A 15,806-nucleotide genomic window follows, 5' to 3' on the forward strand; every position below is an offset into this window, starting at 1 on the left:
AAAGATAGGGGGAGGGGAAGAAGGAAAGTTTGAAAGTGATAGGTGAGTATAAGAGTGTGAAACCAGGATTCATTAACACATCAAGGGAAAATCTGCAGATGCTGGAAATCTGAGCAACACACATAACGCTAGAGGAATTGGGCCAAAATCCTTCAGGACGGAGTAAAAAAGCTGAGGAGGCCAAGGGTTTCGCCCTGAAACGTCGACTGTATTCTTTTCCTAGATGCTGCCTGACCTGCTGAGTCCCTCCAGTATTTTGTGTTCATTAACACATTTAGATAACTTCATCAACAACTTGTCACCTCAACAATCCTGGTCTCACCTAATCAAGCATGTTCCTTTTGATCTATCCAACTCTCACCAACTAGAAACTACCCTGGCTTTTACTTTCCTTGTCCTCATGATTATACTTCAACATGAAATATTAACTGTTTTTTGCTCCACAGATGTCAAGTCAATTGTTTTGATGGCACATTCTGTTATTTTCCCTCAGAGGATGGTCTTACAGAATCAGAGAGAAATCCACCGACCCCACCTCACAAACTATTTTCCCATGTGCACTGGCAACCCCCTAATTTGTTCACATCCTACTCATCATGCAAGGGATAATTTCCAGGGGCTAATTAAGCTAATAAACAGCACATCTTTGAGATATGGGAGGAAAATGGAACACCTAGGAAAAATTCAATTGAATCACAGGGTAAACTACATACCAAAGAATTAAAAGATTTATCACATTCAAAAATTTGTTTCAAATTGACTTCAATGATAAATGACAGCATATTTACAGTTGCGAGAACCACTTTGTGAGCACTTCGAAATTCCCTGATTTTCCACTTTACTTATAAAGCGAGGTCTGATCTTCATCTAAGTCACAATAAAAGACAAACACAATCTGCCCAAACTAATAACACACAATTGTACTTCTCATCAATACCGAATATACCATGCTGAAGGAGGTCACAGAGAACCCAAGGATAACAGCAAAAGACCTGCAGAAATCTCTAGAACTTGCTAGTTTCTGTTCATCTATCCATTATAAGAAAAACACTGAACAAGAATGGTGTTCCATAGAACACTACAGCACAGAAAACAGGTCATTCGGCCCTTCTAGTCTGTGCTGAAACTTTATTCCACTAGTCCCACTGACCTGCACCCAATGCATAACCCTCCAGACCTCTCCCATCCATGTATCCATCCAAATTTCTTAAAATTTAAGAGTGAGCCCGTATTTACCACGCCAGATGGCAGCTCGGTCCACACTCCCACCACTCTGAAGAAGTTCCCCCTAAACCTTTCCACTTTCACCCTAAAGCCATGTCCTCTTGTATTTACCTCTCTTAATCTAAGTGGAAATAGCCCACTCACATTTATTCTGTCTATACCCCTCATAATTTTGTAAACCTCTATCAAATCCCCCCCTCATTCTTCTATGCTCCAAGGAATTAAGTCCTAACATGTTCAATCTTTCCCCGTAACTCAACTCCTGAAGACCCAGCAACATCCTAGTAAATCTTCTCTGCACTCTTTCAATCTTACTGATATCCTTCCTATAGTTAGGTGACCACAACTGTACACAATACTCCAAATTTGCTCTCACCAACACAACCATAACATCCCAACTCCTATACTCAATACTTTGATTTATGAACGCCAGAATGCCAAAAGCCTTCTTTACAACCCTGTCTACCTGTGACGCCACTTACAGGGAATTACGTATCTGAACTCCCAGATCCCTTTGTTCCTCCGCACTCCTCAGTGCCCTACCATTTACTGTGCATGTCCTACCTCGATTTGTCCTTCCAAAATGCAACACCTCACACTTGTCTGCATTAAATTCCATCTGCCATTTTCTGGCCCATTTTTCCAGTTGGTCCAGATCCCTCTGCAGGCTTTGAGCCTTCCTTGCTGTCCACAATGCCTCCAGTCTTAGTGTCATCAGCAGACTTGCTGATCCAATTTACCACATTATCTAGATCATTGATATGGACAACAAACAATGGTCCTAGCACAGATCCCTGTGGCACACCACTAGTCACAGGCCTCCAGTCTGAGAAGCAATCATCCACTACCATTCTGTCTTCTCCCACACAACCAATTTCGAATCCAGTTTACAACCTCCCCATGGATACCAAGTGTCTGAACCTTCTGAACTAACCTCCCATGTGCGACCTTGTCAAAGCCCTTACTAAAGTCCACGTAGACAACATCTACAGCCTTTCCTTCATCTACTTTCTTGGTAACCTCCTTGAAAAACTCTACAAGATTCGTTAAACATGATCTACCACGCACAAAGCCATGCTGACTATACTTAATCAGCCCTTGACTATCTAAGTACTTGTATATCCAATCTCTTAGAACACCTTCCAATAATTTACATACTACCGATGTCAGATTCACCGGCCTGTAATTAACTGGTTTACTTTTGGAGCCTTTTTTAAAAAATGGAACAACATGAGCCACCCTCCAATCCTCTGGCACCACACCCATGGCTAAGGACATATTAAATATTTCTGCCAGGGACCCTGCAATTTCCACACGAGTCTCTCTCAAGGTCCGAGGAAATATCATGTCAGGCCCAGGGGATTTATCTACCTTTATTCGCTGTAAGGCAGCGAGGACCTCCTCCTCTTTAATCTCTATATATTCCATGACACTACTGCTTGTTTCCCTTCCTTCCATATACACACCACACCAGTTTTTGCGTAAATACTGATGCAAAAAAACTGTTTAAGATCTCCCCCATCTCGTGAGGCTCCACACAGAGACGACCACTCTGATCTTCTAGGGGATCAATTTTGTCCCTTACTACTCTTTTACTCTTAATATACTTACAGAAACCCTTCGGGTTTACCTTCACATTATCTGCCAAAGCAACCTCATGTCTTCTTTTTGCCTTCCCGATTTCCTTCTTTAGTATTTTCTTCCATTTTCTATACTCTTCAAGTACCTAATTTGTTCCTTGTTGCCTATACCTGCTATACTCTCTCTCTCTTTTTCTTAACCAGATCACCAATATCCCTTGAAAACCAAGGTTCCCTATGCCTGTTAACTTTGCCTTTAATCCTGGCAAGAACATGCAAACTCTGCACTTTCAAAATTTCGCCTTTAAAGGCCTTCCACTTACTGAACACATCCTTGCCAGAAAACTACTTATCCCAATCCACTCTTCCCAGATCCTTTCTCATTTCCACAAAATCAGCCCTTCTCCAATTTAGAACCTCAACTCAAGGTCCAGAACTATCCTTATCCATAATTAACTAGAAACTAATGACTTTATGGTCACTGGACCCAAAATGTTCACCGACACATACTTCTGTCACCTGAGCTGTCTGGTTCCCTAATAGATCAACAATTGCATCCTCTCTCATAGGTACCTCTATATACTGATTTAGAAAACTTTCCTGAACACATTTGACGAACTCCAAGCCAACTAGCCCTTTCACAGTGTGGGAGTCCCAGTTAATATGTGGAAAGCTAAAATCCCCTACTATTAGAACTTTCTGTTTCTTACATCAGTCTGTTATCTCTCTACAGATTTGCACATCCAATTCTCTCTGACTATTGGGCGGTCTATAATACAACCCTATTAGCGTGGTCACACCTTTCCTGTTCCTCAGCTCCACCCATATGGCCTCTGTAGACAAGCACTCTGGGCTGACCCGTCTACACACAGCTGTGATATTTTCCCTGACTAGTAATGCCCCTCCTCCCCCTTTCATTCCTCCTCCTCTATCATGTCTGAAACAACAGAACCCTGGAACGTTAAGCTGCCAGTCCGCCCCTCCTGCAACCAAGTCTCACTAATAGCAATAATGTCATAATCCCACATGCCAATCCACACCCTAAGCTCATCCGCCTTACCTACAATACTTCTTGCATTGAAATAGATGCACCTGAGACATTTCTATCATGTACAAACCTTTAATTTCTGTCTGTACATGCAGTCCTCACATGACCTTTATCCTCCTCCACCTCACTATCTGCTCTAACACTCTGATTTCCCTTCCCCTGCAAATCTAGTTTAAACCACCCCGGAGCAGCAACAGCAAATCTACCCACAAGGATGTTAGTCCCCCTCCAGTTCAGATGCAAACCGTCCCAACAGAACAGCTCCCACCTTCCCTGAAACAAAGCCCAATTGTCCAGAAACATGTCGCCCTCCCTCCTGCACCATCTCCTTAGCCACGATTTTAGCTACATTATCTTCCTATTTCTAGCCTCACTAGCATGTGGCACGGGTAGCAATCCTGAGATTCATGGAAGGACACCACAGAGGAAGCTACTGCTCTCCCAAAAAAGAAATTGCTGCACGTCTCAAGTTTGAGAAAGACCAGCTGGATGTTCCACAATACTTCTGGGACATCTTTTTGTGGACAATGAGACAAAAGTTGAACTTTTTGGCAGAAATGCACATCACTATGTTTAGAGGGAAAAGAGCACTGCACACCAACACCAAAACCTCATCCCAACTGTGAAGCACAGTGGAATGAGCATCATGGTTTGGGGCTGCTTTGCTGCCTCAGGACCTGGACAGCTTACAATCGCTGAGGGAACAATGAATTCAAAATTGTATCAAGAGATTTCACTGGAGTGTGTCAGGGTAGCAGTCATCAACTGAAGCTTAATAGAAGTTGGATGATACAACAAGACAATGATCCAAAACACAAGAGTAAATAAATAACAATGGTTAAAAACAAGAAATTTCATGCTTTGGAATGGCCAGGTCAGAGTCCAGACCTTAACTCAATTCAGATGGTGTGGTATGACCTGAAGAGGGCTGTTCATGCAAGGCATCACTAAAAAAACTCACTTTTTGAAGGTCTCTGGAGAGAATGAGAGGTGATTTACAAGCATGTACCGTATGGAAACACCAATGCCCTTGAATGTAAAATCCTCCAAAAAGTAGTGGATACAGCCCAAGTCTATCCATAAGACACGGGAGCAGAATTAGGCAATTTGGCCCATCGAGTGTGCTCAGCCATTCAATCACGACTGATCCTTTTTTCTCTCCTCATTCCCTGTAACCTTTGATGCCATGTCCAATCAGGAACCTATCAATCTCTGCCTTAAATACACCGAACGACCTGGCTTCCACAGCTGCATGTGGCATCAAATTCCACAAATTCACCACCCTCTGGCTAAATAAATATTTCTGCTTTTCTGTTTTGAATGGACACACCTCTATCCTGAGGCTGTGCCCTCTTGTCCTAGACTCTCCCACCATAGGAAACATCTCTTCCACATCAACTCTGTCTCGGCCTTTCAACATTCGAAAGGTTTTAATGAGATTCTCCCTCATTCTTCTAAATTCCCGCAAGTACAGACCCAGAGCCATCATGTGTTCCTCATATGATAACCTCTTCATTCCTGGAATCATCCTTGTGAACCTCCTCTAGACCCTCTTCAATGCCAACACATCTTTTCCAAAACTATTAACAATACTCAAAGTGAGGCCTCACCAGTACCTTATAAAGCCTCAGCATCACATACCTGCTCTTGTATTCTAGACCTCTTGAAATGAATGCTAACATTGCATTTCCCTTCCTCACCACTGACTCAACCTGCAAGTTAAACTTTCGGGTGTTCTGCACAAGGTCTCTGAAGTCCCTTTACATCTCAGATTTGTGGATTTTCTCCTCATTTAGAAAATAGTCCACACATTTATTTCTACTACCAAAATGCATGACCATGCATTTTCTAACATTGCATTTCATTTGCCACTTTCTTGCCCATTCTCCTAATCTCCAAGTCTTTCTGTATCCTACCCATTTCCTCAACACTACCTGTCCCTCCACTAATCTTCATTTCATCTGCAAACTTGGCAACAGAACTATCCATTACATCCAAATCATTTACATAGAGCATAAAAAGTGGTCCCAACACTGACCCCTGCAGAACACCACTAATCACTGGTAGCCAACTAGACAAGGATCCTTTTATTCCCACTCACTGCCTCCTTCCAATCAGCTAATACTCTAATCACATTAGTAACTTTCCTGTAATACCACGAGCTCTTAACATGGTAAGCAGCCTTATGTGTGGCACCTTGTCAAAGGCCTTCTGAAAGTCCAAATATACAACATCCACTATACCCCTTTAATCTATCCTACTTGTAATCCCAAAGAATTCCAACAGGTTCACCAGGCAAGATTTTCCCTTAAGGAAACCTTGCTGACTTTGTCCTATTGTGTCCCATATAACCAAGTACTCAATTACCTCATCCTTATCTGGTCTATAATTTCCTTTCTGCTGCCTTCCTCCTTTCTTAAGAGTGGAGTGACATTTGCAATTTTCTAGTCCTCTGGTACCATGCCAGAGTCCAATGATTTTTGGAAGATCACTTCTAATGCCTCCACAATCTTTAATGCTGCCTCTTTCAGAACCCTAGGGTGCAGTTCTTTTATTCTTGTTGAATAATCCTTTGTACACTGCCTTGGAGTTTGTCCTTCCAAAGAACTTGTTAGACACTTGTTAGAACTTGTCAGGCTTGTTAGACACAACCTGTCCTTCAACAAAGCCATGCTGACTGTCCCTGATCCGACCATGATTCTCTAAATGCCCATAGATCCTATCTCTAAGAATCTTTTCCAACAGCTTTCCCACCACAGACATAAGGCTCACTGGTCTATAATTACCTGGACTATCCCTACTACCTTTTTTGAACAAGGGGACAACATTCGCCTCCCTCCAGTCCTCAGGTACCATTCCTGTGGACAACAAGGACATAAAAATCCTAGCCAGAGGCTCAGCAATCTCTTCCCTCACCTTGTGGAGCAGCTTGGGGAATATTCTGTCAGGCCTCTGGAACTTATCCATTCTAATGTATTTTAACAACTCCAACACCTCCTCTCCCTTAATATCAACACGATCCAGAACATCAACCTCACTCACATTGTCCTCACCGTCATCAAGTTCCCTCTCATTGGTGAATACCGAAGAGAAGTATTCATTGAGGACCTCGCTCACTTCCACAACCTCCAGGCACATCTTCCCACCTTTATCTTTAATTGGTCCTATCTTCACTCCTGTCAAGCTTTTGTTCTTCACATAATTGAAGAATGCCTTGGGGTTTTTCTTTGCCCTAATCGCCAAGGCTTTCTCATGTCCCCTTCTTGCTCTTCTCAGCCCCTTCTTAAGCTCCTTTCTTGCTACCTTTATTCCTCAATAGACCCATCTGATCCTTGCTTCCTAAGCCTCACGTATGCTGCCTTCTTCCATCTGACTAGATTCTCCACCTCACTTGTCACCCATGGTTCCTTCACCCTACCATTCTTTATCTTCCTCACCAGGACAAATTTATCCCTAAAATCCTGCAAGAGATCCCTAAACATTGACCATGTCCATAGTCCCTGCAAAAACATCACCCCAATTCACACCTGCACGCTCTAGGCTTATAGACTCATAATTTGCCCTTCCCCAATTAAAAAATTTTCCTGTCTTCTCTGATTCTATCCTTTTCCATGATAATGCTAAAAGCCTGGGAGCGGTGGTCACTGTTCCCCAGATGCTCACCCACTAAGAGATCTGTGACCTGACCTGGTGATCATGGGGGTTGACAGGGAAGGAATTTGGTGGAGACCTTTGTGTATTCTCACTGCTTTGGAGATATTTGAGGTATAGAGTTCACTTCAATGAAGCACAAAGCACAGATCACTTCTACACAGTAGGCAATGAAATTTCTGTCTTGGTTTTGGTTTAGTTGCTTACTATACTAACAAGATATCAGTTGTGGGAAATTTATTGTAAGTTATTCTAAGGGACTGGATATTTAAGTATTTGGATTAACATGGACTGATTAGGGATAGTCAGCATGGCTTCATGCCTGGTAGGTCGTGTCTAACCGATCTTATAGTTTTTCAAGGAAATTACCAGGAAAGTTGATAAAGGCCAGGCAGTGCATGTTGTCTATGTGGACTTTAGTAAAGGCATTTGACAAGGTCCCGCATGAGAGGTTGATCAGGAAAGTTCAATCATTTAGCATTTAAGATGAGGTAGTAAATTGGACTAGACATTGCCTTTGTGGAAGAAGCCAGAGTGGTAGTAGATGATTGCCACTCTGACTGGAGGCCTGTGACTAGCGTAGTGCTGCAGGGATTGATGCTGGGTCTTTTGTTGTTGGTCATCACAAACCTGGCTGATAATCTGGTTAACTGGATCAACAATTGTGGATGGTACCAAGATTGGGTGTGTAGTAGACAGCACGAAAGGCTATCATGGCTTGCAAAGGGATCTGGTCCAGCTGGAAAAATAGACAGAAAAATAACAGTTGGAACTTAATAGACAAGGGCGAGGATTTGCACTTCGGTAGGGCACTGAGGATTGTGGTAGAACAAATCGATCTGGGAATACTGGTCCATAATTCATTGAAAGTGGCGTCACAGGTAGATGGGTTGTAGCAAAAGCTTTTAGCACACTGGTCTTCATAAATCAAATGTACTGAGTACAGGAGTTGAAAGAGTACAGAGAAAATATACAAGGATGCTGCCAGGACTGGACGACTTGAGCTGCAAAGAAAGACTGAATAAGTTAGGACTGTATTCTGTAGAACATAGAAGATTGAGAGGAGATTTGATAGAGGTATACGAAATTATGAGGGGTATAGTTAGGGTAAATGCAAGCAGGCTTTTTCCAGTGAGGTTGGGTGGAACTACAACCAGAGGTCTTGTGTTAAGGGTGAAAGGTGAGAAGTTTAAGGAGAACATGAGGGGAAACTTCATTCAGAGGATTGTGAGAGTGTCAAATGAGTCAGCAGCACAAGTGGTGCATGAAAGTTTGATTTCAATGTTTAAGAGAGGTTTAGATAGGTACATGGATAGTTGGGATATGGAGGGCTATGGTTCCGGTGCAGGTTGATAGGAGTAGGCAGTTTAAGCTGGTTTGGCATTGAAGGGTCTGTTTCTGTGCTGTACTTCTCCATGACTCTACAAGTCTGCTAGGCTGATGTCACATACATATGAAACCAGGTAAGGACACAATTTTCCTCCCTTGAAGGCCATTAGTGAACAAGATGAGCTTTTTGACTTTATGGCTTTTCATTACCAAAACTAATTCTTTTTAATTTCAGCTTTAAATATCTCAAGTGACTAATGCGGTTTAACCTTACTGTTTAATTAGATTGCCCCTTAATATTATACCATCTAGAGAGAAAAATAACCAAGTAACTTTTGAAACTTACCTTCATAATTAAATGTTTTAGCCCTTGATAGTTCTAAACATGAAGATGGGATGAAATGCATTTCAGAATGGAATCCCAAAATAACAGAAGGTGGCTATTTAACCAAATGCAGAAGCAAAGTTTTTCTTTTAAAACTGAAAAACTAGACAAATGTATTCCTGTAGTATACAGGATACAAAATAAATTAGTTTGGGAACAACACGCAAAATGCTGGAGGAGCTCAGCAGGGCTGGCAGCATCTGTGGAAAAGAGTAAACAATCGACGTTTCAGGCCAAGACCCTTTTGCCTGATGGTCTCAGCCTGAAATGACCACCGTTTACTCTTTTCCACAGATGCTGCCTGGGCTGCTGAGTTCCTCCAGCATTTTGTGTTTTGCTTGGATTTCCAGCATTTGCCGATTTTCTCTTGTTTGTGATGAATTAGGAAAATTTCATTTGGAACTTTATTCTGAACAGATCATTAAAATGGATGGTCTTGGATGTATACATGACATCATCTTTATCAACTGGATGATGCATAAAATTCTTTCTGCATAAAGTTTCAGACCACATTCATTAGAATAATTACATTGGCAGACGTGAGACTCACCGTAACTTCACATTTTGACCAGTGTATGATTCATATGGCTTCTCTACATGTGTAAACTCAAAGTCAAATGTTTGGGATTGTGTCATCTCACCAGGTCGGGCCAGATCTTTAACGAGAGATACAAACTCATGGTGATTTCCTCGATCATAGTACAGCTCTATTAAGAGAAAGAATGTGTGTTAAAACTGTACAATATCCAAATAATTTCACAACTGTTCCACTTTCCTTTATGAAGGCACCAATGCTACATTTAGAAAATCTACTAAAGAGGAAATTAACCACATTTTTCTTAATTTTCTTTATTTATATCACCTATTCAGGTACAGCATTGCAATTTAGTTCACTTCACAAATAGTCTTCACAGTAATCTTTCAGCATCTTATAATGTAATTATTTTCTCTTCATAACTTTTTGACATCTGTCATTAGTAGTATCCCAGATAGCAACCAGCTTTACCAATCTTCACAAACTTTAAGTATTAAAATGAAATTCATGGTACAGTGTGAGTGCTTCCAATTCCATCAAGAGTCATGTCATAGATTTCACCACATTTCTTTCTGATGACAAACCATCAATCTGAAATGACTTTCTCACAACTGATGTCTCATCTGCCAAGACCTTCAGCAGTTTTTGCTTTTATTCTTTTCAATACAGTACAGTTGGCCCTCTTTATCCGCAGGGGATTGGCTCCGGGACCCCCGCGGATACCAAAAGACGCGGATGCTCAAGTCCCTTATTTAACCTGTCTCAGTGCGGGTGGACTTTAGGACCCGGGGGAGTTCCAGACCTGCCGCTGAATCTGCATTGTTTCTGTTCCGTTGACGATCGAAAATAAAGTGGAAATAATAAAGCGATCAGAAAGAGGTGAAACGTCATTGGAAAAGCGTTAGGCTACAGTCAGTCAACGATCTGAACAATTTTTAAAGGATAAAGTGAGAAAGGCCCTGCCCCAATGAAAGCTACAATTATTACTAAGTAACGCAGTGGTTTTATTATTGAAATACATACATTTCCTAAGTGTTTTTATATGCCTAGAAAGGTAAAATTTATACTATATACTAAGATAAACGTTTGACTGACACTAAGTAATACTGGATGTACCTGTTCCAACTTAAAGACTGTCAGTACTTTAAATCATCTCTAGATTACTTATAGTAACTAATATAAAGTAAATGCTATGTAAATAGTTGTTATACTGTATTGTTTAGGGAATAATGACAAGAAAAACGTCGGTACATGCTCAAACAACGGCTGCTGAAGAGAGAACTTCTGGGTTTCCCTAATCCGCGGCTGGTTGAATCCGCGCATGCGGAACCCGTGGATAAGGAGGGCCAACTGTACCGTGCAAACTCTTAGTCAAATTGCTTTTTATTGTCATTTCGAGGAGAACTGCTGGTACAGTACACAGTAAAAACGAGACAATGTTCTTCAGGACCATGGTGCTACATGAACAATACAAAAACTTCAGTGAACTACGTAAACCAACACAAAAACTACACTACAGACCTACCCAGGACTGCATAAAGTACACAGAACAGTGCAAGCATTACAATAAATAATAAACAAGACAATAGGCACAACAGAGGTCAGTAGGTTGGTAGTCTGATGGCTTGGGGGAAAATCTGTTACGTAATCAGCTGAATGGCAGCGTCCGGGATTCCGCCAGTATCTGTACTCCCGTCAAGTATTTTGTTGCCACAGATGTAGTTCAATTTAATGTCCATTGGAGAGCAGAATGGACGGGAGAGCCGGCCGGCTAGGGCTTGCTTTTTTCCTGACACAGACTCCTGCCCACTGACCTTGCTTCTGCTTCCTCACACCCCGCTTACGACGTCAACTCTGGCCACTGGCATCAGGCGACTCCGAAGACTGCAGGCCCGATTCCCGCAGCAAGCCGAGGTCGCGCAATCTAACCAGATTTTCATGAAGGTTTGTTTTTGGGCGATCTCTGTATTGTAGTAGTAACCGGTGATGGTAGATAGTCGCTCTGTTATCCATTGCCCTAAACCCTAATTGTGCCTTAAAATTAAATTTAAAAAACTAAAGTAGCACCAGATCCGAAAGGCCGCTGCTGCCGTGTGCTGCGCCGCCTACAGGACCCTAGTCTTAGGCACCCTAGATGTTTTTTCTCCTTGCATGGTGGGTTTTCTTATTTGTTTAAGCCATAAAAGAGAATAAGGCCATTGTCAGAGTGGGAACTTGGGAGGCTTTGACGAGAAAAGGCAAGGGTAGGTATTACCTTTCATTATTACTGATTTGGTCTTGGTTGCCCATAGTACAGTGCAGGCAGGATGGCAGTGGAATGCTCCTCCTGTAGGATGTGGGAATTCATGAAACCTCATGGTCTCCTTGATGACTACATCTGTAGCAAGTGCAGCCAACTTCAGTTCCTAAACGACCGCATTAAGGAGATGAAGTTGGATGAACCAAGGATCATTCGAGAGGCAGAGCAATTAATAGATAAAACTTTTGAGCAGGTGGCTGCACCCAGAGTGCAGAATTCAGGGAGTAGATGGGTGAACAGGGAGGTAAAGGAAAAAAGAAGAGAGTGCAGGGTCCCCTGTGACCATTCCCCTCAACAGGTATACCCCTTTGGATAGTGATGAGGGGGATAAACTATCTGGGCAAGGCGGCAGCAGCCAAACCAATAGCACTGAGGTCGACTCGGAGTCTCAGGTGGGTAGGGTGAAGTCAGCCGGAGCAACAGTCATAGGGGACATATGGGAAAGACAGGAGATTCTGTGGGAGCAAAAAAAACACGGATAGTGTGTTGCCTCCCAGGTACTAGAGTCCAGGATGTCTCTGAGCAGTTAGAACATAGAAAATCTACAGCATATTACAGGCCCTTTGGCCCTCAATGTGGTGCTGAACGGTCACCTGGGACAGTAATCGCTGGAATTCAGAAAGACGAGAGGAAATCTTAAAGAAACATAAAAATTATGAAAGGGATAGACAAGATAGAGGCAGTAAAGTTGTTTCCACTGGTAGGTGAGACAACTAGGGGACATAGCCTCTAGATTCGGGGGAGTAAATTTAAGACGGAGATGAAGAGGAACTGCTTTCCCCAAAGTGTGGTCAATCTGTGGAATTCTCTGCCCACTGAAGCAGTGGGCTTCACTACTCAGTAGCTTCACTACTTACTACCTCAGTAATTATATTTAAGACAATGTTGGATAGGTTTTTGCATAGTAGGGGAATTAAGGGTTATGGGGAAAAGACAGGAAGGTGGATTTAAGTCCATGGTCAGATCAGACATGAACTTATTGAATGGCAGAGCAGGTGCGACAGGCCAAATGGCCTTCTGCTCCTATTTCTTATGTAACCTACTCTAGAAGCTGCCTAGAATTTCCCTACTGCATAGCCCTCTATTTTTCTAAGCTTCATGTCCCTATCAAAGAGTCTCTGAAAAGACTATTGTAACCGCCTCTACCATCTTCACAGGCAGTGCATTCCACACACCCACCACTATATGAAAAACTTACCTCTGACATCTCCCTTGTACCTACTTCTAAGCACCTTAAAACTATGCCCCTCGTGTAAACCATTTCAGCCCCAGGAAAAAGCCTCTGGCTGTCCACGCGATTAATGCCTCGCATCATCTGATACACCTCTATCAGGTCACCTCTCATCCTCCGTTGCTCCAAGGAGAAAAGGTCAAGTACATTCAACCTATTCTCAAAAGGCATGCTCTCCAATCCAGACAACATCCTTGTAAATCTTCTTTGCACTCTCTATAGTATCCACACCCTTCTGTAATGTGGTGACCAGAACTGAACAGTACTCCAAACAGTGTCCAACCAAGGTCTTGGACCACTATACAAGCTGAATACAGTCGGCCCTCCTTATCCACGAATTCCCCATGCGCGAATTTAAACAACCGCGAATCGCAAAAACCCGGAAGTGCTCTTCCAGCACTTGTTTGAGCATGTGCTGACTTTTTTCCTTGTCATTATTCCCTAAACAATGCAGTATAACAACTATTTTACATAGCATTTACATTGTATTAGGCATTATAAGTAACCTAGAGATGATTTAAAGTATACAGGAGGATGTGCGTAGGTTATCGTGGATCGGGTTTGGAAAAAAAAAATCGGAAGTTCTCTTACTAAGTAAGTTGGAACAGCTACATCCAGTCTTATTTAGCGTCAGTTAGTCAAACGTTTGTCTTAGTATATAGTATATATTTTACCTTTCTATTCATATAAAACACTTAAGAACGTATGCTTCAGCGCCGGGCTCGGGAACCGTTCCCAAGTGCGAGCCAGTGACAGACCACTTTCGAGTGCGCTCGCCACCGTGCCAAGTTGATGTGGAGGATCAAAAACCCAAAACCCAATAAGTAAACCACTGTGTTGCTTAGTAATAATTAGCTTTCATCGAGGCAGGGCCTTTCTCACCTCATCCTTTAAAATTGTTCCGATCGTTGACCAACGTAGCCTAGCGCTTTTCCAATGACCAATGGAGTTTTACCTCTTTTCAATCGCTTTATTATTTCCATTTTATTTTCAATCGTGATCGTGATTATTTTCGCGAACAGAAACACTGTGGATTCAGATCTCTACCGCCCAGTCCTAATGTCCACCGCACTGAGACAGGTTGAATAAGGGACTTGAGCATCCGCGTTTTTTGGTATCCACGAGGGGTCCCGGAACCAATCCCCCGCGGATAAGGAGGGCCAACTGTATGTTGCAGAATATTCTTGAAGGGGTGGGTGAGCAGCCAGAGGTCGAGGTATATATTGGTACCAATGATATAGGCAGGAGAGGGGGAAGAGGTTCAGCGCAGTAAGTTAGGAAGGAGGCTGAAGAGCAGAACCTCCAAGGTGGTAATTTCTAGATTACTCCAGGTGCAATGAGCGAGGGAAGGTCAGAACAGGAAGATAGTGCAGACAAATAACTGGCTGAGGAGATTGTGTAGGGGGCAGGGTTTTAAGTTCTTGGATCATTGGAGAAAGTAGTGACCTGTACAAAAAGGACGGGTTGCACTTGAATCCAAGGGGTACCAATATCCTGGGAGGGAGTTTTGCTAATGCTGTTAGGGAAAGGTTTAAACCAGATTTGCAGGGGGTGGGAACCAAAGTAAAGAGGCAGAGAATGGGGCGGTTGGTACTGAAATAGAGACAGCTTGTAGGGGGTTTGTGAGGAAGGATCGGCAGATGATAGAGCAAAGATGCACTCAGCCAGATGGTTTGAGATGTGTCCATTTGAATGCAAGGAGTATCATAAACAAGGCAGAGAAACTTAGAGCTTGGATCAATATGTGGAACTATGATGTGGCCATTACAGAGACTTGGATGTCTCAGTGGCAGGAATGGCTGCTGAGTGCACCTGGCTTTAGATACTTCAAATAGGACGGGGGGGGGGGGGCAAAAGAAGTGGGGCGTGGCATTGCTAATCAGGGATAGTATCACTGCTACAGAAAGGGAGGAAGTCAGGGAGGGATTGTCTACTGAGTTAGTGTCAGTGGAAGTCAAAAACAGGAAGGGGGCAAAAATTCTACTGGATTTTTTTAAAAAAATAGGACCCCCCCCCCCACCCCCAATAGTAACAGAGACATTGAGTAGATAAGGTGGCAGATTCTGGAATAGTGCAATGATAATAGGGTTGTTGTGATGGGTGATCTTAACTTTCCTGATATTTCCTTAGAGCATGGGGTTTGGATGGGGTGGAGTTTGTTAGGTGTGTTCAGGAAGGTTTCCTGACACAATATGTAGATAAGCCAACTAGAGGAGAGGCTGTACTTGATCTGGTATTGGGAAATGAACCTGGTCAGGTGTCAGATCTCTCAGTGGGAGAGCAATTTGAAGGTAGAGATCACAATTCTCATCTCCTTTACCATAGCGGTGGAGCAGACAATTTGGGAAAACATTTAATTGAGTAGGGGGAAATATGATGCTAAATGGCAGAAACTTGGGAGCAGATGTTCTCAAGGAAATCAGGGAACATTTGACAGACAGACATACTTTATTGATCCCGAGGGAAATTGGGTTTCAGTACAGCCGCACCAACCAAGAATAGTGAAGAAATATAGCTATATAAA

The 15,806-nt window shown here is 42.7% G+C and overlaps 1 protein-coding gene across 1 annotated transcript in view; it reads right to left on the reverse strand.

Moving 5' to 3' along the window:
* The window catches only part of LOC132385064 (vacuolar protein sorting-associated protein 26B-like), an 84,766-nt gene that overhangs the window by 51,244 nt on the left and 17,716 nt on the right, over window positions 1-15,806 (reverse strand). The window contains exon 2 of the mRNA XM_059956761.1: window positions 9,768-9,924. Within this exon, the coding sequence (XP_059812744.1) occupies window positions 9,768-9,924 (157 nt within the window). The remainder of the gene's footprint in view (window positions 1-9,767; window positions 9,925-15,806) is intronic.

This window comes from Hypanus sabinus, chromosome X2 (genome assembly GCF_030144855.1).
Source record: "Hypanus sabinus isolate sHypSab1 chromosome X2, sHypSab1.hap1, whole genome shotgun sequence".
Classification (NCBI taxonomy): domain Eukaryota; kingdom Metazoa; phylum Chordata; class Chondrichthyes; order Myliobatiformes; family Dasyatidae; genus Hypanus; species Hypanus sabinus.